The sequence below is a fragment of the Poecilia mexicana genome, unplaced genomic scaffold (assembly GCF_051168715.1).
Source record: "Poecilia mexicana isolate PSO_F unplaced genomic scaffold, ASM5116871v1 scaffold_3, whole genome shotgun sequence".
Lineage (NCBI taxonomy): Eukaryota > Metazoa > Chordata > Actinopteri > Cyprinodontiformes > Poeciliidae > Poecilia > Poecilia mexicana.
The window spans coordinates 12,867,929-12,894,614 of NW_028263372.1; the positions used below are offsets into that span (position 1 = coordinate 12,867,929).

At 38.1% G+C, this 26,686-nt stretch overlaps 1 protein-coding gene across 1 annotated transcript in view; it reads right to left on the reverse strand.

The window, feature by feature from the left end:
- Positions 1–276: 276 nt before the first annotated feature.
- The window catches only part of map2k5 (mitogen-activated protein kinase kinase 5), a 57,817-nt gene continuing 31,407 nt past the window's right edge, over positions 277–26,686 (reverse strand). Inside the window, exons 18-22 of the mRNA XM_014998652.2 lie at positions 23,258–23,284; positions 22,891–22,923; positions 17,444–17,505; positions 16,412–16,457; positions 277–2,533 (exon numbers count right to left, since the gene is read on the reverse strand). Coding sequence (XP_014854138.1) covers positions 2,432–2,533; positions 16,412–16,457; positions 17,444–17,505; positions 22,891–22,923; positions 23,258–23,284 — 270 coding nt within the window. The 3' untranslated portion in view covers positions 277–2,431. The remainder of the gene's footprint in view (positions 2,534–16,411; positions 16,458–17,443; positions 17,506–22,890; positions 22,924–23,257; positions 23,285–26,686) is intronic.

Genomic DNA, 26,686 nt, shown 5'->3' on the forward strand with positions numbered 1-26,686 from the left:
CTTTCTGGGACAGAATTTTCTTTGCTTACTGCAAAAAAAAAAAAAAAGAGAGAGAAGTAATAGATTTTGGTCCCAAAAATACAACAAGTGCAGATTCATGTCAAAAACTGCTGTTAGCTTTTAAACGAAAAAGAAAACCCAGCACTACTCCGGCTTTTAAACCAGTTTTTATTGCTCATCTTTTCCCCAGAAAGATTAATTTCTTTGTCTTGATTTTAAACTTTATTTAAGCCAATTAAAAAAAATAAATAAATAAAGCACACAAAGAGATTCCAAGACAATTTAAATATATTTTATTTTGTATATCTGGAGTATGTGCCAACATTAACAACTAGACAAAAAAGGCCGTCAGTAACATCACAGCATTAATAATTCTGCTGAATCTCAACACTTTTCCAAGGCTTTGTGGTTTTAATGTGGGAAAAAGAAAAATCATTAAAAAGGGTAGAAAGGTGGTGCTTATTGTCAGCAGACTGAAAAGGTAAGAAAAACAAAGGCCCCTTTCATGGCAGATTAAAAATAATAACAAAGAGGAGTTGCTTTTATTACCACGTCACAGAAAACTATCTCCAAACTGAACTGGTTTCTGTTGTTTGAGCGTAAAGTCTGCTTATGTTAATGTCATACAGATGGCCCACAGCTGTTAGAAAAGTAGGTGTATAACATATATTTTCTGACTGAAAGTTTTAATTTGCAATAATAATTTTGCCAACTCTTACCAGAAAATGACCAGGACCACACACTGATTTTCTTTAAAATGTAAAGTCTGCATATATAAAGCTGTGAAGGAATTATTTTCCACTTATAGACTTAATTTTATTGTTACTATTTTAGGTCAAAGGGTCACAGAGGTCCAAGTTGGTCTGGGTAGTTTGGCTTCATCATAAAGTGAAACTTTGGTCCTCATTTGATTTTTTTTTAGGCTAATCATTGACCTTGACCTGCTGAAAATATAATAAAATATATATTTTAAATTCTTCTCTCCAACACTGCAAAAAAATACCGTTGAGATATTTTTTCTTCACAACTGAAATCAACTTTCCAAATCCAAGCTTGATTTTTGGCATTTATAATCAACTTTTAAGGACCTACATTTTGAGTTTTCATTGTCTGTAACCTTCCAAACTAACACCGGTAAATGTTTGAACTACATAAAATTGTGTTTAATCTGTTTTTATAAAATATGAGAATCACTTTTTGAATTGTTTTTGGAATAAGGGCCTCTTGGTTACAATGCGGATAAAATGAATCAAATTGATTAATAAGTTGAAGCTATGAAGAGACTAGAGTTTCATTCTGAGCTCATGTGAGAGGAACCTGCTTGGGAAATTATTTCCTCCCAAACAATAACTTCAGTGCTTTGATTTAAAAAAAAATGAGGAAACCATACGTTAAACTAGCTTAAACTGAAATAAAATCCAGTTGAGTTTTTTTTTTTTTTTTTTTTTTAATTATGAGCTTATTTTGTAACACATTAGTGCTGCTTCTGAAGACTAAAATCACGAGACTGATGCCTGTCTTGGTCTGTGGCTTCCGAAGGTTTCAGAGACAAAATGCGTCTCTGAAACGAGAGGCCATGACAGTCAGAGGCAGATGAACGCCAGCGCCTCGGAGGCGGATTGAAAAAGGTGTCGAGTGAGAAACGTGCAGACGTCCTTCCATCCCAAAACGCAGCGCATGATCCTCGTGGAGAGTTGGTGAGAAACAAATGTGTTGCACACACACCTCTGAGAGCGATCTGGTCTCTGACGACAAAATGTCACAGAACACACAGAGGCACAAAAACAAAACAAAACAAAACAAAACATCCATTGGCATCTTTTTCTTTTTTTTCCGCTCTGTTGAGTTTAAAGAGAAACATTTGTTCTGGACTAGAAGCACAAATAGGAGCTTTCTGTTTTTTTTTTTTTTTTTGGCAAATATCAAATGACAACTTAAAGTTGCTGAGGTAATAAATGAAAGCACAGGGAAACCAGGCACAGAAGAGGAGGAAACCGTGACATTCACTTGAAGGCTGTGTTCAGCAAAGCGAGACCCCGCCGGCCGCTCGTGGTCTTTTTGCAAAGTTGTTTACTGTCTCTGATCTTTTGAGTCAATTCTCAGGATTTCTGGATTATCCAATAATAATAATAATAACAAAAACAAAAAAACACGGCAGAGCATCTGCTACACAAGATGGAGATTGAGACAGCGAAGCTCGGACTGCACAAAGTCTGGGACACCGTCCCCGGACACGAGCTCCTCCGTCTCTCGTCGACCGAGTCTTTTGAAATGAACAGATTCTCAAATAAAGTATGTAACAATTGTTACCCAGTCGTTAATGCAGTGCATGTGGACGTACTTGACCCTGAAGGCTTTTGTAAGTGCTCATGGTTTGGTGTCGGATGTCCCCGTGAGTAAACGTCTGGACAGCCGGAGGACGCCGGACGTGTCACTGAGCCTGCTGAGATCGCCTCTCCTCCAGACAGCGGCAGACCCACATGGACACCACCTCGGCGTTCCCGTCGTTGTACTGGATTATAAAGGAATGGTCCTGCAGAAACAGGAACAAGCAGGAAAACAACGGCAGCTTAGAAAGGACTGACGGAAAGATGTCTTCGGGAAAGACGCAAGCATTTCATGAGTTGACCAAAAACTTGGAATTTAAAAAAAAAGAAGTTATAAATATAAATATGAAAATAAAACAGTAGGAATTATTAGACAAAATATATAAAAAAAATTGATATTTTGATTAGAGAATCTAAATTACTATTGACATTTGATAGAAAAAACTTTTCACATTCTACTTGAACATTGCAAAAACACAAAATCTTGGTTAATTTTCTAGTGCAAACATCTCAGTACACTTGAAATAAGACAAAACTAACTCACAGGTAAATTTACAGCAAGATAGAAGGTTGTTCCAAGTAAATAATTCCTTAGTATTGATTAAAAAGAATTAGTTCCACTGGCAGATTAATTCACTTAGACAAATAATCAAAATAATCTGCCAGTGGAACTAGCACTTTTTCATCAATATTAAGGATTTACTTAAAACAAGCTGCTACATCTTGCTGAAAAGTTAGTTTTGTCTTATTCCAAGTCTAATAAGGCATTTCCACTAAAAAATAGACCAAAACGACTTTGTAAGATTGTGTGCTTTTTGCAGTGTAAGGCTTTAGAAGTTACACTGGTTTAGTTTTATTTTGAAATGACAGTCCCAGTTTCACTAAATATCTGCTCATATCATTGCATGACCTCCACAGTAACGCTTAGGGGGTAAAATAACGGGTTGGCTATAAAATCAAAGGTAATGAGCTTCCTCACAAAAACAAAGACACGTCTAACAGCCATTAGGTTTCTTTCACTTAACTCCACATTATTATTTTTTATTATCGAACAGACGGGAGTCGCAAACGTTATTAGGCCTTTATGCAGAAGGGTGTGAGAATTTGTGAGATTTGTGCTTATCCCCAAATATGGACCACGAAATGTTGATAAAATCCCAATAAAGTAAACAAGAACAGCAATAAAACCTGTTAAATATTAATGCGCGACAGATTTGAAGCGACGACGTCCCAGAGAACATCCTGGGTTTAACGACCTTCTTGAGCTGTATCAAGACATAAACCGAGATGTGTAATAAAAATAATAATAGTAAAAAACGAAATAAATAAAAACACTTCAGAAATGAAATTCAGAATAATTCTGACTGCTTTTCATTGGCGGAGCAAACAAATCAAAACGCATATGTTCCCCCTGGTGACTGACGGCTCGTAAAGGCTGCTGAACAGCCCGGTGTACGCTTGCAGCAGGACTGGAAAGAGAGATGTCACATGTGATATCTCAGTCGGAGCGAACCCGGTCACCCGATCCAACCTCGATGGCTTTCCAGAGAGAAGCCGTGGGGGTCGCAGAGGTCGCCCGGAGGTCAGGGATGAAAGGGGAGCAGGTTGTAAATGAAACAAATCAACTCGGGCTGACCGGGAGTTTTGGTTGAGATGTCTCAATGTCCAATTACATAAGCAGCGGTTTCACCAGGAAGCTTTAATGAACTTGTCAGCACTGATTTCAACAAACATCTGACCAGAACAACAAGAGATCACCTCAGTGGTGCACAGTGTAGATCCTAACAAGGAGATCGATCAGAGAAAAAAAAAAAAAAAGATGGAGACTGAGGTTTGGTCTCGTCCAGATGGAGCACACGTCTCAGTGATGCTGTGCGAGAAAGCCCAGAGTTAAAGTGTTTGGCAGAATTTGAAAACAGATTTGAATCAAGTAGGATTACAATCGATATTTGTGATCAGAAGATTTTAATAGTTCAGACACCAAATATACCATATTGTGTATTAATAAGCACAGTGCAAACAGCCTCATGATTGTCACAGAAACTAATATCTACAGTCTTCCTTATTTCCACACTCTAGCTTACAGCCAATCAGTGTTAAGGAAAATAAATGACACTCCTGGATTGGCAGCTTTACAAACCCCAGCCAATAGTGTGTCAAGTAGAATTGATGGGCATGTCATCTTCCAAAGCCACATTTTATTTCATATATTAGACGTGCTCTACAGAAAAATCCATAAATAGTCTTTTGCAAATAATTTGGAGTTATGTTCCAAAGAAAAATATGCGAATATGCAGCAGTCCTCTGTGTCTCACTCAATATTTAGTTAATTATCAGTTAACATGATAATTGTTTTTTTTAAACATTTATATGAGGATATGTATAAGTAATAGTAGAGTGTAAACAGAACCGAGTTGTACTTAGTGGGAAGAAAATGTCCAAAGTGAGTGTCTGATCAATGACGCTAAAACAAAGGTTAATTATCAGCTATTCCTAAACACTATAAAAAAATTAAAAAAATACCAGCTGAAAACGTTTTATACTTAGTGTTACCATTATAATTTGCTGAATACTAATGAACTGATTTCAGTATCACCGCAGCTCTTCACAGCAAGCCGAAAAGGAAAACGATAGCATGAAAATGACTCCATTTTAATCTTAAAACAAGAACAAAAATACAAATTCCTGAGCAATTTCCTTCTGATATTCAGAAAAAAAAATATTTTATCCGATGTTCTAATTGAGTTTCAACATCATATTCTTGCAATGAGACGACTTTTGGCTGTTTCATAACTATGTTTGGACATCATTGTGCCAAAACTGATCATTTTCCACAACTGGTGTGTGACATTTATTAATTTTTGTCAGTATACTGGATTATTTAAAAAAATCTAAATACATTTTAAACACAATAAAATAGATTCAGTCTTTTTAGGGTACATTCGGCAGTGATTTCGTACTTCCTCAACAAGCGTAGAGTTGATATCTGTTGCAGATTTAATACCCGTATACACAACACAAACCTGCATTACACAGCAGATACAACTACTGAATAAAAGAGGAATAAGTCACAATTGATGATTTATCAGTTTCTTGAAGGAGAGTCATGTAAATTAACCCAGACATGAATTAAATGTCATGGGACAAAGGAGGGGAAAGGGTCCAAGTAAACCCTAAATAATGAGGTTCGGTTGGTGAAAATGGTAAAAGGTAGGTTGGGTGTCACCAGTCCCCTTCTTATTTTTGGTTATTGAAAACATGAAAAAAATGTCTCTCAATGTTTAGAAGATTAAGCTTCTCGACTAACGACACGATTCTAACATCCACCCTGTATTCAAACTTATGGTTTAAAGCTGTTTTAGTTAGTGGATAAACTGCTTTCCATTGGCCATTTTCTATATCCCGCTGCAGGTTTGAGGCCAGTTTTACACTGTGGACTCATTAAACACCTCTCAGCAACAAACAAACAGGTTCACACCATGTAAAATTAGCAAAGAAGTAGGACACACTGGTGGTGATGCTCCACTTCCTGCCTCCCAGGGGCCTTTTGGTCTATTTCTGGCTACACAGGGAAATATGTGGGCATGAAAATTCTCTAAAATCAAATTCAGACTGAACACTGTTGCTGCTTGCTTGCTCATCAGGGTCCCTTTACTCACAGTTAATGTTGTAACTCACCACAGTGGAGGAAATGGTTGCGTACTTCAGAGTGCTCTGACTGTGAACAAAGTGTACGGACTGTAAAGGACTGGCACAAGCCCCATCAATCCTTTTGCCCTTCTAATGGGCAGCTAGGGTTAACACAGTCTGAGGTTAATTACTGTCATATCAGTGTGAGCGTGTGTGTCAGCGAGAGACACACTTCCGCACGCACAGCGGACGCTCCTGGGTGCCCCTCCAAGAGCTGGACATCCATCTCATCAATCTTTCTTCTTTGTCTCTGCACTGAACGAGTGATACAAGAATAAAGAGGAAGTCCTAAGTGACGCTTTCCTTTTCTCTTGCTTTAAATCAATCTCTGGAACCTCCACTCCAGAAATTAACCCCGACATGCCGGAGGAATCTGCCGGAGTCTGACCCGGATGAAGGCGGCTGTCAAAATGCACCAGTGCATATGCAGCATGCACACCATGACGAGGTGGGGAAATGCGCTGGTTTGACCAAAGGATTCGATGTGGTCAAACTCTGAACCACGACAAATCTTAGAAACAAAACGTCTTGTATGTGCAATGAGAAGCACAACACGAATGCATGTTTAAGTACATATGTTAAAACCCTTTGATTAATAAGGCAGACTGGGAAAAAAAAACCCTGTATAAATACAACCTGGTAAATCCAGATGCAATTAAAAAAACACTGTCAGGCTTAATGCCTTTATGAAAATTAATGATTGAAATATGAAGACTACATCCTTGTTTGTATGAAAAACAAAAATCATCCACTTTGCTACACTTTTGAAAGACTAAAAACTATTTATTCCTGAACAGAATCAATTCACATTTTGTTGAAAAATTTTTTTAATTTCCCACATCGAGTTAGTAGAAGTCTCCTCATTTAAAAGTTGCTCTATTGGAGCTTTAGACAAAACCCACAGGAATGTAAGGAAATTGAGTTGATTTCAGAACAAGAACTTGACAAATCAACTAAGAATCCTAAAAGGATTTCAAGAATAAATTCAGTGAATTAATGTTGAGTTGCAAAAGCGGGGCCGTCTTAATCTTGGGATGGAGCGTCGTATTGTTTTAAATGGTCGCAGTAAATGGGTAGAACGATAAAAATCTACAATCTGACAATCAGTTCAATACAAAAGTTGAAAACAAAATTTGAGCATAAAATCCAGTGAAAATATTAAAGAGATTATCTGTGACGTTTTAAATGAGTAACAACAGGCCGATGAGAGAGACCACCGTTCAGATTATTTCTTGGCATAAACGAACTATGCAATATTCAATTACTGACACAGTTTAGGATTTTAAGAGTTATTTAAATCTCAATCAAAATGTACTTAATACTTATAATACGTATTAAGCCTATTTATTTACTCTTTTATTATGTTTATTTAAATTTTTATTGATATTTTTAGTCAAATTCAGTTTGTGGATCTCAACTGTTTTTGGTTAATGTTAAAAAAAAAAGAAGTTTAAGAATGTAAATGGTCCATGCAGCCTTAATCTACCACTTACTGAAAAAGAAGAAGAAACTTTAACAAGAATAGTTTATCTTTTGTTTTTTTTCTATTATTTTTAGTTATTTTTTTATATTTTAATCCTCATTGGGTAAACAGCCTTGGACTATAAAAACAAAATCCTCCTGATTTCTCCTCTCCCTCCTCAAAAACACGATCATGTAATAATTAAATTACCTGCACCTTAAATTAAGTTTGAAACCTTTATTAGAAGACTTATGAATGCAGAGTGAATAACTCCTCGTTGGATCAGGTCATTCAAGGTGATGGACTTTCCGCCGTATTAAATCGGGGTCAGAGGTGAGGCGGGTAAAGGACTCATTTAAAAGTTACATTAATCACCGTCTTGCCAAATCAAACCGGGATAATCACCTGCAACTGCTCTGCTCAGAAGGAAATGACCCAAACCCAGGGGAAATTCTACCTAACACTTTAATTGTTTGAAGCCTTTGAAGGGTCTGTTTAATCCAAGATTAATTTATGCGATTTTAAATAACTCTGTGCATGATTAATACGCCGAGATGAAATTAAAAGCAGTTTGGGGCAATTATAACAAGGGACTGGTCATCACCTCATTAGAATGGTGTTGGAGACAACATGGCGAGTGTGTGTGTGTGTGTGAGAGAGAAAAAGGTGAAGAGGTAGATAGAATAACTAGGTCTTTACGGATTTGCATGCTAATCACTACATCCCCCTGGAAACTTATCGGCGTTAGGCGTGTCCAACCTGTGATGTGTCCAAACTTCTCTGAGGTGTCTTACAACGCCACTTACCCTCAACGTCTGATAATCTGTGAATTTAATGTCCACACACCCCTTTTCCCGATACACAACTCCGTCCCTGTCCAACAGTAAGTCGCAGATCTACCTTTGTGCGCCGGATGCCTCGAGAGGATTTGGACGTGAAGAATTAATCTTTTACGCCCTCGCTTAAGGAGCACAGTGCTCCCAGGAGCTCTGATTTTAAACAGCGAATGTCGCAGCAGAACAATTTGTCACAGAAGAACCTACAGAGGAATTGGATTCCTTGCAGACAACTCGCACAGCTACGTTTGACCTTAGAAGTTCTTATTTCAGGCGTGTTTCAGAAGCGGGTGTAATATTTAGCAATATAAACAGAAAAAAACCTGCCTCCACGTTCTACCTTGGTGGTCTTCTAGCACTGCCTGCACTCCTCGTAGACTGTTACAAAAACGCTGTTATGGAAGACCAGCCTAAACAACAGATCAAGCAAAGTTTGATGATTTACAGACTAGAGAAAAGTCCAATAAAAAGAACAGGAATGGTGGGTTTAACCTAAGGACCCTATAATTACAGCAGATGGGGAACTTGGGTGTTCTATGCTACCTGCTGGATCCCTTGGTTGTCAACCATTTGATAATAAGCACTTTATGAATCCTTGAATCCGACTGAATGGATTTGTGGTGCAGCGGACAGATTATGTTTTATGCCACTGAATTAAATGTGGGATTGATTGAACAACAACTTTACAGTAGTCTCTTGCAAACTCAAAGTGCTAGAAAAGAGTCGCAGAGGCATTCTCTGATTACCTTTACTTCCTGTTTTGAGCATCTTATCAAGTCCACAGTGCATCCTTCTCAACCTTTGATTAGGACACTCATAGGAAGTCTAAAGTGCTGAAGCACAAATCCCTCATCTACTGTCCTATATGCTGTTTTTGTTTGTTTGTTTGTTTGTTTTTAGAAGAGACGTCATTTGAAAATCAGATGGTGCAGGAGAAATGTTGTACTCAGAAGTGGCATGCAGCACCAAAAGGCTGCTAATGTGGGTTTTCATGATTCAAATTTTTAAGATTATAATTTGTAAGAAGCCATTTTTTGACATGGACCCCCACCAATGCGTGTTGCCCTTTTGACACTGCAGCGACTATTACATCACACAACACTTTCAGAAATGATTGGATCATTCTGGTTTAGCTTTTCTTTTTTTTATCAGTTTTATTTTAAAATACTGTTACTTTCTGTGCTCTTGTCAATCATTTTCGCATTATCTCAACTTCAAACCACTACGTAAGTGTAGCAACATTGTTTGTCATACACTAGCAATTATTGTCAAATTGCTTTTTAGCTTTGATCTTCATTATAAGATCAGTTTTACGATGGTTTTAAATCCAGTTTTTATACAAAAACTGACAACAGCTGCAAAACCCCAAAGTGTCAATGGGGTTTACATCACCGAAAACCCAGGGGTGAAATGTGAAAACATGCGTCAGGGAAGGCGCTGACAGAAAAGCTTAGAAGGGAGATGACACCAGTGATTAGACACAGGAGGTGCGATGATATAAAAGCATGCATGTAAAAAAAAAAGCCTTTTCGCACATGTACTGAGGTCAACATTCAGACGGGTTTTTTTAGAGAGAGAAAAGCTTAAAACTTTAAAACTAGTTTTTCAAAAACTATAACTCATGACAGAAATCCCTCCTTAGACAATAAATTATTGGAAACAAAAAAGCAAACGGAGAATCAGATTTATCATTCAGTTCTTGCTTTGAAGAAAAAAAAAATGTTTCATGTCACAGCGTGAATATTAAAGGACTATAAGGTAAAGTTACAATGTGCATCAGATCTAAAAGATCTAAAAAAAAAAAAAATGTGCTATGGAAAAGGATAAAGCTCAATGGCTCCATTTTTTCCCCCAGTAATGTGTGCGTTTGTGCAAGTCAAAATTAACCTGGAGGCGAGTACGAGAACAGAGGGGGTTCTTTTGTGAAAAACCGAGGGGCTCATCTGGTCTCTCTGGGGCTGAGACATTTGAGTGTATCTGCCAGCGTACACATGGATGGCGGAGAATAGACGAGCAGAATGGACGGGCTGCGTTTACAAGGGCGCTAAAAGGCGAAGGTTGTCGCGGAGGACCAAGGGACCGAGAGGAAAGAGAGAGAAACGGGGCGCCGAAACGATGCTGTGAAAATCACAAGCTGTAGAAAGGTTCGTTATATTAATTCTTGGAAAGAAGCATTGAGAAATATCTTCCAATGGGATCACAGCAAAGTGCTTTTGGTGACTCTTAAAAACTCACAACGGGAGTCATTTTAGGAATTTTGATCGAGACACTTTTATTCTGATCAAACCACTGACATGGATTCCTAGAAAGATTGTTGACTGACTGAGATGAGTGGAGTTTGAAGTGTCAGGATCTGTGTTTTAACAACAAATTTTCAGACTAATTCACCTGTAAGTACACGTGTATCTAATATTCCTGTTGATCTTTTCAAATGAATGAACAATTTATTGTGGAATGCATCAACTTTAGTGATTATACCACTACAGGAAACTCAGGATAGTTTGGAGATACAACTTTACGTTCTGTGGCGACACAAAAAACTAAATCAAGGCTGAAAAAATATGTATTTTTAGGACATAGTATCTGTTTTATAACAGTGTTGCAGTTATTAAAGAAAACCGCAGCAGGTCAGACCTCATAGTAGTGTCTTTTTATCCCCATTTATTTTTTTTATAGCATGAAACCAATAACGCACTCATACATAAGCCACTAGCAGATGACTAGTGGCCTACAGAATTGTTTAATGTTTATATTATGATGCACAAATTAAGAGCCATATAAGAAAATAATCTATTCCAATGAGTTTAAAGACAGACAATTAGTCCACTTCTCTGAAAAGACAAGTTCGTCGGCTGCTGAATGACACATATATGTTCTCCTGCTCAACAAAAATAAAAGTTTAACTTTGGCTTTAAGTGGTCATTTTTGTTTGGTTTAATAGAGTCAGAATTAAATTTTGATGAGAGAAACTGAAAGGCTTTTTACGTTGCGCTGCATGACCAGCTGCAGTTCAGACATCCAGCTGACTGAGTGAGGAAAGCCACATGTTTTGAGAGCAGCAGTATGCAGGAGTGTTGTCTGGATCATTTAAAGCAAGAAATGTTGCATTTTGTGATGTAAAGTTTCACTTTTTACTTCGTATTTTCTTTTTCTACACTTAATAGTCTTAAGGTAAAATACATCCGTGTCTGTTAGATATCAACAAAGTGGTGTGACTTGGAGCTTTGCTCAGACTGTTGGTGTGTGATGGTCATCTTGTGGAGCGGGAAGAGGATGTGTGGTTTCAAAACAGAGAGTACGTTTTGTGTTTGAGTGCAAACAGCCAGAGAGCTGAGAAAAATGGCTGACATGACAGTGTTCCCTTGTTATTACAAGATTTAACAAAACTCCCAAAGACGACGGATTCAGTTCTCATCACCTTAGTTAAATGAAACTTTCATAACAATATACAGTACATTAGCTAAAGACCTCGGTGTTTCGTTGCCAACAAACACACAAACACTGTCCTTAAACATACCTATGTTTACAAAAATATTCATATTTTTGTAAAAATAAGAATAGTGAATCTGACCAAGAACAGTGAAGTAGCCTTCAGGTTTCATTAGATTGAACTACGTGATCTTAATTTTACTGTCTGTGCTCTTGAGACTGTCCATAAAGCAATGACAATGATGTTATTATGACTAAGTGCATTTTGTGAACCGTGAAAGCTTTTTAAAGTTATGATCTATTATCTGATTAGGTTAAAACTCAACAGATTGTAACCTTGTCCTTTTATTCTCTGGTAATTACACTGTACTCAGAGTCCTTGACGTCTGCTTCAGGCCAGTTCCTGCTTATAATCTGGAAAACAAATAGGTTTGTAAAAACAGAACCTATTTTTCCTAATGCCATCTTATGTAGATGTGGCAAAATGCTGTTTTTTGTGCATTTTTCTTGAGCATAAAGTCAGTAGAGTGCAAGGACATTTCTGTCCGCTCAGCTGGACTAAAAGTGTGGATCAACATAGTTGAAACTTTCTAGGCTACAAGTCATACGTTTTTATAGTTTTGCTAGTCATACAACTTATAGTCAGGTGCAACTTATATTTGCTTCTTTCCCCATCTTTGTGGCTCTTTTATTGAATTTTGAGTTAGACGTTACTGTCACGAGCCAAGTAAGCAGTAAGGAGAGGATTGTTTGCAATTCTGGTTTCCAAGAGAGCAACAACAAAATATCCAACAGCCTTCCAGTCTCAGAGTGAACTCCCTGGGCAGACAGCAGCTGTGTGAGCCAGGAGAGACCAAGCTGAGAGATCAGACTGAAACTGGAGCAGAAGCCGAAGCGGGTACCCAGAAAGTAAATAATGAATGTCCAAAAATAGAGGTACTCCCTGTCTGGTTATATGATGAGGCTGTTTTTCTGGTACCTGACCTCCAGGTTTTCCTTTGCTGGGGCACATCTCCATTTCGTGAATTCGTCGAAACCTTCCCTCAGGCTCCAGCCACGTATTTAGACATCCAAATAGTGTGCAAACCCTTAGTTCACCTTTATAGAGACCAACTCTTTGACAATCTCGCTTTAAATAGTTGTTTCCTGCTTGTTCCTGTGTTGTCAGTCATTATCTTAGTGTGATTACCGCATGTTTAAAACTGATTCTGTCAGTAAAAACATGTTTTAAATTGAGAAAAAACATATTTTTAAAATAAAATATTCTACTTCCTGATAAACAGAATTTACTCTTCAGACCTTTGATATGATAATAAGACTGATACGACTCCTAGTAGCTAAAACTGACATCCTGTGTCAGTTTTAGCAGCAAGATATTTATCAAGCAGTAACCTCTTTGCTACAGTGTTTTGGAATATCTCCATAGCAACGTCTTTGAATCTAGCTGGACATATTAGCATGGTGGAAACTGGGATCCTTCTGCCAGATGACTACTGCAAACCCTACATCCTTTTGCAGCCGTGTATATCTAAGATAAAACCTAAAACTGTAATAGAAACAGTGATGACTATTGCTAACCGTGAGATTGTACAGCGGCTGGTTACCATAGAAACTAAATGCAGGCTTGTGGAGGGACGTTGTTGACCAAGAAGTAATAGATTTTTCCAGTTGCTCTCAAGTGAGGATACTCTACGTCTTAAAGACAGTAATACTTTGTCCATATCATGAGAAGAAGACAAACTATTTTGTTTCAATATATACATTATATAAAAACTGCAAAACGCATTTTAGAGGCACAGGGCTAACTAAGCCTGATCTTTGCTGGGCTACATTTGAAAATGGTAAAATGGATAAATGCACCTGGATGAACTAAATGAGGGATAAAACTGCCAACAAATGTTTCAGGTTTTGTGATAAAGTAATAGTCGACGGCAACATTTTCTAGAAAGTTTTCACAGAGGTGTATTGGTCTGAACTGGGTTTGACTTAGCTGAGGTAAATGCTCTTTCAGACATTTGTGTTGTGTAGTAAATATACCTCCTTTCAATAGCTGCCTTAATTTAGGACACTGATAAAGTCAGCAGGATGAAAAGGTTTGTCTCGTCATAGAGCATCTAATGGGATGTAGTCCCAGAAACAACAATAGCATCGAGAACAGCTACGCCACTGATAAGAGAGAACACAAGCTGAAAGCTAATGATAAACAAATAGCAGCAAGGTGAGTGTATACAGTCATAAACCAACATGATTTGCTCAGTCCCTGCGCTATTGTGTGATTTTCTACATTACTTTCCATAGATAAAAAAAACAAAAAAACAAAAAAACGTGAGAGTAAATGGTTGCACTTTTTGTGTGTGACACAGGAGAGAAGAGGAGCGGTGACTTGGTGCATTAACATACAGATAGAATAGGAAAAGAGTTTTAATGTACTCAGGAGGCTGGAGGAATGGAGACGTAGAATGAGAGGTGCGGAGGAAAGGGCCAATGAAGACGAGGAGAGAGAAAGACAATCAGCACAGTGGTGACACACAGGCAGGCATCCGTGACCTTGTATCTCAGGTCATCATGCAGGAAAAGAAATGAAAGGCCTACAGGAAGGAAAGAAATATATGAGTAAAGTAGAAGACGAGCAGGATAGAGGGGAGATGGAGTCAAAAATAGAGAACATTCAACAAACAGCTCCGGGATCACAGATGAGCGTGTTACAACGAGAACGTAAAGGAAAAAAAGAGAAACGGTGACAGGAACGACGACGACGTAAACAGCTGGATTGGAACAGCACTGACCCGTCCCAAAGAATGTGAAAGCTGTAAGGACAAAATCTGTGACTATGAAAGGAATATATATATATATATATATATATACACACACACACACACACACACACACACACACACACGCACACACACACACACACACACACACACACACACACACATCAGGTCTAGTAATCTGTGACTGTACACAAGGAAGAAGGAGAGAGTGGGGACACCCTGTGCTTGGGGACAAGTGGGGCATCAGAGACACTATCCAGGGCAAAACAAAAGGGGAAAAAAAAGCTCAAGGATGAACTATGAGGACAAGTCTGTGGGGTCAGAGTGACGCTTTGGGCGAATCTTCAATCCTGTGTGCAATGTGAAGGGAACATTACAACCTGATATCTAATTGGTGCGTTTTATAAATTAAAAACTTGCTGCGTGCGCTTTGTGGAACGCAATAAAACATGGTTAAGAGGTTAAAATGTGCGAGAACGACGAGAAGCAACACTTACTTTCCGATGGAAAGTTCCGCGTGAACGGAAATCGATATTTAAAGCAGCAAATAAATCTGGAATCCCTGTTCGACCAACATTTCACTTTACTCCTTCTTTCTGGTGCGAGACTGAGAACATGCAATCTGCTAGCGGCTCTGCATTTACACCTTGCAGCACTCTGTTCTGGCAACGCCAGCCTTCAGCACTCGTTTCTCTGTGGACCCGCAAGTCGCTGTCATTGCTCCCTCACGCAGAATCCTGACTGTGTTGCAACTCTTAAAAGCCCGTTAGAGTAAATGTCCGGCTTTGCGTGCTAATGCCAGAAGTGAGAAAACTGTCGAGGTCACACCGGGCCAGAGACGCGTCAGCTTGGCTGTCAGACGAGACAGAAAGAGCAAAAACTTGGCAAAGTCGCCATTTTTTTCTTTTTTTTTTTTTTTTTTCAGATAATCTGGTGCTGTTCTGATTATTGCCAAAATCATTCCCAATTAAATGAGCCCTAAAGCTTAAGTAGGCAATAAAATAACAAATTAGTTATTTTAAGTAAAAAAAAAAACTAATCTTGCTTGCCAAAATTTGATTTAATGGGATTCTTTATATTTGTTTTGTTTTTTTTCCTAATATTTCAAGGACAACATTTACTGATGTGTTTTTGTTACTTTTACTTGTTCTTTCTAAAAAACAAATTACCTAAATGAAACGAAACAAAAAACTATGAATTAAATAGTGCAAAGAAACCCAACTATTTGATGTAAACTTGTAATGAAATTATTCTCAATGCTAATGCTAATAATTGGGTAAACCTGGTATTTTTTAATGAAATGCCAAACAAATACAGCAGTTTCTACCTAAGACTTAAACCTATCAGTCAACTTTTACTGAATAAAACTGATTTTGGATTTAGAAATACGATAAAGCAATGAAGAACTTGTCGTTCTTTTTGTTTAGGTGCAACGCTTGCCAGACACTAACTGTGCTTTAATTTTTTATTTTAATTTCTTTATGTCAACTAATCACTTTTTACAAGGTTGTGAAACCAGGTTTTTCAACAAAGAGATGATGTGAATCTCGTGAAACCAGGTGTGGTTCACTTGTGACGGCCTTTAAAGTGGAAAAATTGAAAGAAATACTCTTGAAGGAGGTCTCCAACCTCCCTCAAGGTTTTCCGCAATATAAAATAATTTTTTTGGTAGCAAAAAGTTCATTCATGTTGTTTCCACACGCTACTACCAACATGCCGGGTCCTTGACCCAAGACGCCTCAATCACTGCCAGAAACAGCCGCATTTCCAAAAGACACAGATGAAACTACTTGAAACTCTACCAGAACACATGAATGTTGACACCATCTGTACACATTTATAACAAAAACAAAAAACTATGTTTTTATATCCTCAGAAGACGGTTTAACTTACCAGGAGATTGTTAGGTACGGGTCTCTCCTTGGGGTTCTTTCGCATGCTGAGAAAAGAGAGACACAAGCGGAGAGTTTATCCAGTCATCATTCGCTGTATTGCAAAGTGCAAAAGAGCTGTTTTTGTTCCATTAATATATGCATACTTTCATTAATAAATTGATACATGAAAGGAGTCTTTCTACAAAATCCTTCATGCCACAGACGCTGAAAAAAGACAGAATGAATAGCCATACAACACAGGTAATTTATTCCACATAATTAGAGAATTTGTGTTTGTGTGTGTGTGCGTGTCCTCCATATTGTGTTTACTGTGATCCGTCAGAACGACCGACACGGGGGACTGTGTGCAGTTAGTCGTGAAACTGCTTTATGTATCATAATGAAAGGGCCATGACCGTCTAAGAATAGTCAGACAGTAGAGTACAAACGCTGCACCAAAGCTGGACGGAGCACCTGTGCAGAGAGGTGTCCTGTGTGAGCAAACACAGCCGCCACGGGGGACAAACAGCAGCTGCCGTGGTCTGCCGGCGAGCACTGAGCACACACAGTCATACACAGAGCATGCATGTGGTTTGGGAGTGCATGTAAATGTTTGCCTAACTGTAAAGGTTACAAGTGGCTAATGAATCAGAGGCAAAACAGGGTAAACACTGGATTTTGTCCTCGCGCATTAGAAAAGCAGTCACTGTCAAAGGGACAGCTTTTAATCCATTGCTAGCAGCCCCAGATATTATGGCTCAAGCCAACTACGACACAATGAAATCACACACACACACAGGGACATGCACTTTAATGCCATTAAACACTATAATACCCTTGATTCATTCAGGATCATTTGGCCCGTTCACAACAAATATGGCCTGCGGGATTTTGAACTGTTCAGTCTGACGCACTGGAGTCAGAGCCGTCGGTTTTTGTTGGTCACAAAAACGACACAAATGTAATATAAAATCACCCAAAACTCGGAGCACACAGAGTTGAAAGTGTTTTAAGTACAAATAATTTAAAAAATATTGGTCGTCTGACTCACCACTGAGTGATGAAGTGAACAAACTTTTCACTGAACTGTCCAACGGGAAGAACTGGAGGGTCCTGCAGGAGGAAACAAACCCATTCATATAGAAAACAACAATTCAATAATGGACAGAAAAAAAAAATATATTTTACTCTTACTTTCTGCTAGGTCAGAAATGTACACACACCAAGCTCAATAAGCCTTTAAAAAATTTGGGAATGCTCACATGATGATGATGATGTCATGACTAAGCTGCTGCGGCACAACTGTGGATGTATTTAAAGACAACCCCTCAAACACACCACTTCCATGTGTGTAACTTCTTAGGGAGCCCGGGTTTTGGGCCTAAGGAGGGTCTAAGGAGTGAATTTAGCTTAGATTAGGTTTAGGATTATATACTGCTAATGGTTAGGTTTAGGGTAAAGGTCAGCGCTGAGATTCATCTAAAAAATAAATGGAAGTCAATGCAAAGTCCGTGTGAAGACCGCTTCATTAGTTATTTTAGCTTGCCATAAAGTTCCAGTCTCCAGGTGTTACAGCTTACAGTTATTATCATCATCTAATATTAATGAAACATTGCTTTGAATTAAACATGGTTTCATTATGGGCACAATTGTGTATTTGTATAAAAAGCATACTTCATAAAACCGAAATTTCTTTGACATCCACTTTCATTTAAAGATGGTAACTGTGACACTGTGGCCGATATGAAAGTCTCTGGGAGTAGACATTGTTAGACTTTGTTACTCCTGCAATCGCAGGGTGCTGCACTTTATTTTAATCTTTCAATCCCCAAAACATGAACATCTATCCTGTGGTATTTCACGTGCCTTCATATATTGCAGACATACTCATGGTGGGCCGGCATGGCCAAAAAATGTCAGGGCCATTTTCTGGTCCCAGTCGTGCGCTGGATGAAGAGGAAATAAAGGAATCAGGATCTGAAGAGGCTTTTAGGTTTAAAATATAAGCAATCCATCAAATTTCACAGAAAGATGAAACCAGATAAAGAAACCAACATGACAAAAGCTGCTGTGAACGTTTTCAGGTCATTCAAATCAAGGCCACATTTCTGAAGGAAAGGTATTCATGTATGAGTTTTTTTTTTTTTTAAATATATTGTTGCTTTTAAAACATGGCAGCGTTTTGTTCCCCAGCTGATAAATGCAGAATGGGAACCAGCTTTGTAGGATATCTTCCTGTGTCAAATTACTGGAAAAAAAGATTGTGCAGAAATTAAACACACATTGGATGCACCCACTAAGATACATTCAAAATATAAAAATAAACTTGACTTTTCAAAAATGTGCTATAGTTGTAGCACATTTAAAAAGTATATATGAATCCATAGAAAGTTGGCAGACATAACATTGGGTTACTGGTTGTTTTATCTACCTCTAAAATGCTCTATTATGCATGTCTGAATTAAAACCCACTAAAAACTGGGAGAAAAGGCCCACGACCTGAACCCTGTGCCCATCTTTTGACATGTACTTTGTCAACGTTGGCTCTCTGAAGCATGTCATGCAAACCATCTGTGCAACCGTCGCTTTACCTCATCACTTCATTTTGTTCCATTTATTCTGCTCCTGTTCTTGTTCTGTGCTCTCAGCAGAACAGTAAAATAAAACAAATAGTGCTTTTTCTCGTTTTTGCAGCTATCGTAGACAATTCCAACAGAGAAAAAGAAGTGAAGCAAAGTTTTGTCTCCTCCATCTTTTAAGATCTAATCAATTTTGAACTACTGCGACATAAAACAAGGTAATGTGGGCTTTAAATAGAACTTAAATCAGATTTAAGGGGAAAAATCTGAAAAAGTTAGTTGGTAGGTAGATTATTTAGTAGATCCTAATTCCAGAGATCTGCACACAAAAAAAACAAAACAAAAAAAACACTAATTGTTTATATATGTATACACACACACGAAACCTTAATATCTGAATTCAAAGCCAGGCGTTTATTCAAATGCCAAAAATTAGACCTCTTTACAAGCACAACCCTGCTGGGCCAGTAAAAACACCTCTGGGCTGTGTTCGCCATTCCTTAATGCTCTGATCGGCAGCCTCCCGCAAAGCATGATGCATGAACCCATTTAAATTAACAAAGGAACGGCTCCCTCATAATCTCACTGCACTTCACAGTCGCGTCACCGCTTGGATGAACAATATATCATAGCGCATACACAAAACCTGCACCCACAAACAAATGCCCTTGAGCACCACACAGTACAAGCCCGACTGTAGATGGTGAAACCCCGGACAGGCATTACAGTCTGCATGCACACTCAAAATTAAACCCAGAGTATGTTCAAAGAGTTGACCAAGCAAGTAAACGCATCCTTTGTGCAGATTAAACCTCTGTCCACACTCCTTGCATATCTGCAAGCACCTTAATGCACCTTTTTTTTTTCTTCGCAGAAACAAACACGCTATGCATTTATTCATGTTTCCAGCTGAGCGCAACACTGCTGCAGCTTTGATGTGGCAGCAGGCGATGGCACAAAAGACAAGCAGGCTGATGAAAGTGACTGGTCTGTTTAAATTATTCCTCTGCTTGTCAATTTGCTCCACTGTAAGACGGCGCGTTCGCGTGCGTGCGTGCTACGAGGGTACGAGTAAATATACATGTCATTGCCATGAAGCAATTATTAGGCAAAATTAGATCAGTAATTACAGGCTTGAGAATAAAGTGGGAGTTCTTTATTAGCGAAGCCGCTTGCTATTCAACAAACAGAGGAGAGCCGGCACATTAATGAGAGAGGACAGCGGACAGATGGAGCGAACGACTGCAGAGAACTTCCAATTTAAGACCTTGGCTCAGCGGCGCGAGCGTTTTTCTCAGGGACACACTAAAACAATCTAAGTGAAGAGTAACTAAATTAACGTCAATTAAACATACATGCGGTCTTAAACGAGCCCCATTCTCTGTGTCATAAAGGTTAATAAAGCAGCAATTATTTGCTATGTAATAACAGTTTATTTGCTTTCCTCTGGTCTGTCTACAATCTTTATCAGTGTTTTTCAAGGCCTTTAATACAAGAAAATGTTGGACAAAGTGTAGCAAAATTACAATAAAGTCTGCTGGCAGGTTCGTTTGGTTTGTTTAACACAGTGCAGTGTGAAAAATAACCGTACTAGCTGAAAATGTTACAATTGTTGTAATTTTGGTCCCCAATCGAACAGAATCTACCGGACAACCAGGTGTGAAAACACCCCAAGATGTCATCTTCATAATATTTTAGATGTAATTGAAACAAAAAATTCCTATAAGAAACTTTTAGATAAAACACTGACATCTCTGACTCATTCTATTGAGAGAAATAATAAAAATATTATGATTCTAATATCATTCAGTGGTTTCTTTAAAAATATTGAGGCATTTCTTGTAATAGAAATAATAAGAAGAGTTTTTTATAAAAGTTTCTCTTTCACTAATTCAGTCAAAGGTAGAGTCGCACCCAGTTCATTTCAGACCAGCCAATAACAGCTTCATCTTTCCTCTGAATCACTGGTTCCGATTTTTCTTTGCCTGTAATTCAGATTCAGCCATTAAAAGTAACAAACAATAAGTACAAAAGAAAAACATGCTGCAGGCTGTTTGATGGAGGTAGTAGAATAAAGTCAGTAGAAAATTAAGACATTACAAAAATAAAAACCTATTTATATTTCAAAGCTTATGTCCCTGATCTTTGTTGAACTTTTACTAAACAAAAGCAAGTTTAGTTTTACGATTGATGCATTATAAGGTAAAATGCATAATCAAAACATGATTTCTTTCAACTCCTAGCAAGTCTTTTATTTCTAAGCCTGCAAAGAAATTCAAAACATGAAATTAAACATATCTGAGGAGCTCGAACTTTAGCTTTTATTATAATTAATGACTACCTCATTCAGCAAAAAGCATATCTTAACAACGATACTGTAAATTTTAGCTCTTGGGATTTCTTCACCAGTAAACTTTCATTTCATTTTCCCAACAAAAAATGAGTTAAAACAGATTTTTTGATTCCTGCTTACTTTGATAACAAAACCTACATTTCTGCTGCCATGTGTCAAATGTCCAAATTTGTTAGGTTTCTACTTAATATTCAACACACAAATAAACCCAGTAGGGCTCTCCCAGCATCCGCACTCTAGTTGTGCCTCAACGATTACCAATGTACTTCAGCTAAATAGTTAATTAGTCAGGATACACATTCTCTCAAAGTGACTTCCATCTTTCCAGACAGCGCTTATCCTATTGTCTCCTCCTTGAAGGCACCAAATTAGCAGGGACAGTAAGGCTCTGCTGCTCCGGCAGGGACAACACAGCGCTTTCTCTCCCTTCAAGGGGAGACAGCAAAGGGCACGGGAAAAATAGTTTGAGTGATCGCTACGTCTAGCTGACTAATGAACAGTTCAGCCCAGGTCAATCCATTACAACCAAAAGCATTTAATTATTAATTACGGCCAATCCATAGGCAGTTAAGGACAAGTGACACTGTATGTTTAATGTGCAATATGGCTGGTGATGGGGGCAGTGGGTGGCTGTTGTTGTTGAGGCATTTTGGCTGTTAGTGAATGTCAGCAAAAAGCGCTGGGGAAAAAAAAATGAAGAAAATGTGATTGCTGGTTCTGATGAGGGGCAGTGCGCGCTCACATACAGTATTCATGAGGACGACAGCATGGCAATAAATCAAAGAACAAACATGCTTAGGTGGGTTTACCCTGTGTGTTAGTCTGGCACAAAAAAAGTGACATTTTAGATTTAATTGGTAACAGAAGCCTATTCTCAAGAGGATGAGTAGCTGATACAACACTTGTTAGGATTTCTGCATATTTTCATATACAAATTCAACTAAAGAGTTCATAATCAAACACAAAAGTTCACATTTCATTTACTGAATCAATATGGAAGCAAAAGAGGAAAGAAGGAAAGTTCGATGGATGGATAAACTAGCGAATATAGTTGGACAAACAGGACTGAAAACATTTCCCAGCTCTGGATAAATTTCAAGGCCTCATCTTGTGGTATGTGACATCTACGCATAACATAATGTCTTCTTTCAAAGTCGCCGCATATTTTATTTACGATTTTGCTTAGACTTATATTCCCATGTACTCCTGATTTCAAACAGGTTTTCTCAGAAACAAGGACGCAACCTCCACCTACAAGACAGCCATTACCTTTTTACATAACAGAGGCAGGGAAAAAAAAAAAATCCTGCTACGACATAATTCTGGCTCTTGTAGTCCACAGAATTCAGAACTGTGTTTTTGTGCGGCTGTCACTCGTGACGAGTCCAGCCTCTACTACAGTAATGTGCATACGTCTGTTGCCGGAGGCTGTTGCATAGGGTGAAGGGTTGAGTGAATGGGGAGCAAAGCCGCCTGAGTGGTTTGCTTCATTAGGAAACAAAATATAAGCTTTCCGGGCCATTAGGACTGACTTTAGATGCAGAAGCACATAAGAAGGCGACTCACCTCATCAACGATGCATTGCAGTAACTGGAGAGGCTGACGAGGAGAAGCAGAAGGAGTCGGGGGGGGGGAGAAACGTTAGCCTACATGGAATTTCTTGGCAATAGGGGAAATCAGTTGTGTGATAAAAAAAAAAAAAGTACTAAGATTAATCACATGCAGCAAGCTCAGGCAAAGCAGGGTTTTTATTATTCCATTATAGCACCTAATGTAATACCAGCAGTTTAGGCATAATCTAATAATTTGCTGCAAAAATCCAATCTGAGTGAGTTTTTTTTTTAAATGAGAGAGTCAACCAAGAGTGACAGACTATATGCAGAGAAGGAGACCTCTGGCTTCTTGCATCCTATTCCATAGCAATAAAACTTACCATTAGAGATCCTTGGTTTTTCTGAATCTGTAGGGCAAGACAGAAGAAAAAAAAAAAAAAGAAAAGAGATGAGGCAATATGTAATTAGTGTGTCATAATCAAGACGATGCACTTGGAAACATTATGATCACCAGGAGAAAATTATTGCTTTCCTGTTGGCAATTTGTGAGTACGTACTAACACCATTTACATAATGAAAACACACAAATGTTAATGGTCTGGCTCTCATTTGTGGGGAATGGGGGTAAAAGATCCACTAATGCTAATTTTCTGAGCATTTCTTTATTCCTGCCCTCCAGGTTATCTGGATGTGCTGCGATGTAGAATAACTGTGAAACAGCGTTGGAGGAGATTTACAACGGGCCACGCTGAATGTCTGCTTTACAGGTATAATGGTGCGTTTTAAGCGACTACTAAAGGGAGGGAGGTATTGCTTGTATGGGGAAGAAATGTGAGGAGCAGATCCTTAAAAGTGAGGAAAATAACATTCTGTAAAAGATTTAGGCTAGTTCTGGAAAGACGTTTGTAAAAAAAAAAAAAAAACACACACACAAACAGCTATGATGGAAAAAAAAGCATAATGTTCTTAAAAATGTATGAAGTAGAAAAGGGGCTTTTGATTTGAAAAATGTAGACATGCCATTTTAACTTAAAATGCATGAAACGGCAGTGGAGCTAAGCAAAGCATTAAGTCTTCCCATTCAAAACCCCTCCAGGGATGAATTCACTACAACAACTTGTTTTTATTTCTAAAAACCTTAAATTTATACATTCATCACTCAGAATAAATGATACAAGGCTTAAAACCTGGGCTCAGCTGAACAGATTGCTCATTTCTCCACGTCTTTTGACAGTGCATTAGAGCACTTATTGATTCACTCAATTAAATACAGGTTTTCGCACTCTGTAAATACCAAGAGACTCCTAAACTGCCTCTATATCCAGTTTTGCCTGATTCAGACACATTAAAAGCAACTATGGAAAACTAATTTGTTCTGAAATAATTACTAAAACAGAACTGCGAGCTGCTCCAGGGCTTGAAATTGGATAGAGGGAGGCTAACTTATTTAAAACATAATTGAGGACCTATTGTACTTCTACATAGCAGCGCGGCAACATTTCAAAAAGAAGAATTCAATATGTTTGTGTGTTTATATAAGTCATTAGGTGAATGTTCATCCTGAGGGTAAACAATGCCTGATATGATAATCAAACTGGGGGAAAAAAAAAAAAAAAAAAAAGAGATCTTCTGGCTTTCTTCTCTATAATGTCACATCCAAAAAGACGGCACCGTGTATGAGGATGTATTTACTTCTGTGTATGTGTGTGTTTGTGACACAACATGATGAATGCCTCTGTGGAAAACATCAGCTTTCCGTCTCTGCTGAGCTTATGAAGTTTCGCTTTTCGCTTTCTTGGAAATATCGCAGAGAGCTCAGCGTGAAGCCAGAAGTCACAAAATCAATATTCAAATGCATAACTTTTTTTTTTTCTGCCTGCTCAATGTAACTTCATGAAATATATCAGATTGTGAGTTCCTTTCCTAAATACTTTATATATATATATATATATATATATATATATATATATATATATATATATATATATATATATATATATATATATATCATATTTTAAAGTGTGCATGTTTTGACTATGTAATGAGATCATAACGAGAGACAATATTGCATAAAGATTAGATGTGCAACCCTGAACTGCAGCTTTCATTACCATGAAACCAATACACCTCAAACTTTCCCACATTCATTTTACAACCACATCCTTTCATGTAAGGAGGTTAAAATGATAGACAAAAAAAGTAGTGCATAATTGAAAGAGAAAGGAAACAGCAGTGATCCACAGTTTATGTGGGAGAAACTATAGAGAAGATGATAATTAGTAATGCCCTCCTCCAATCTATCCTCGCTCAAGTAAAAAATAAGAAGTAGTACCGTCGGAATAAACCAAGAAGAAGGTAGTCTGGTCGGATGACACCAAAATTAGACTGTATTACTTGTTAGTGTAGAAAAAAACACTGCATTTCACCCTGAACAGACCATGTGCAACATGTCACCATCATTTAATGCGATTAGTCCCGAGATGGTGATTCACCTTCAATCAAACTTACACTCAGAGGTAAGTAATAGGATATTTAGGAGACATATTCATGAGGTCGAACGGTCCACACAAAGTCAGATCTAAATCTAACTTAGATTGTCTGGCTATAGTCCAAACTAATTTTCATAGATGCTATGTGTCCAATCTTTAATTTGGAAATAAAATATATTTTCCTTACACTTTTACACTTGCGTAATACTGTTGTTCCATCACTTACAGTACAATAAAAAAAAAATGCAGATGTTTGTGGTTCCACCATGACAGAACGTAAAACATGTTTTAATAATAAATAATGAATGCGATGAAAAAGTCTGGATTTCTTTACGTAACTGTCTGCGCTTTCGCTTGTGCAAGTTAATCCCCAATATTAACTCTTTGAAAAAGGGTAATATTATTGTCAGTATCTGTAATCATGTAGGGTGCTGACAAACACACACAGAACTTTGTTTACAACTATCCAGTGAGTAAAAAGAAGAAATAGAAACTGTAATCTTTCTATTTGTGCTGAGGGGAAAAAAGTAACAGAGGGAAAGTGTCTGTAGTCTTTGATAGATGCAGTGATGTGTAATGAAAAAAACAACAACCAAAAAACAAAAAAACTCAGAATGATATTTCATCCAGGAATCTATTCAAATATGAGAAATATGACAAAAATGAAGCGAAACAAAACAAAAGAGCAAACCAAAACGACAACAAATCAATCAGAAGCAATAGTGCTGGCGGCTGTATACACATCACATCATCAGGTCTGGTGTCTTCAAAGACTTTCAGAGCGAGCCGCGCAAAACTCCATTAACTCCTGACAAAGAACGCAAATGAATCCCAACATGTGGTGAAGTGGAATTAAAGAGACCATCTCTAATCATAGCAAACATGAGGTGATGACTCCACTCTGCATGTATACATGCACACACACAAAAGGATGAATGAGCGCCAGCTGAACAAAAAGCTGCAAATAAAAGCAAATAGAAAACAAGCAGACATCCTCAGAATTTTACAGTATGAATGACACATCCCAAACACAATATTGGCTTTCTTTGGGAGTGCAATTTACAAATGCCTGCAAGCCAAACGTAACTCTTCCAGTATCCTTGGCAACTTTAAGGCTGAAATTCGTGTGTCACAGATTCACTCGCGATCTTAACCAACTTCCTTGGTCTGTGGTGAAATGTTTTCTTTGAAGTATAGCAGGGAGAGGGGGTTTGCACAAACAGCTGTGCCAGCATCTGAAAAAAAAATGACAGCTTAGGCCCGAGGACTTTGGCTGGCTGCGCTTGACGAGCTGGATCCGAGCATTCTCGCCACATAGCT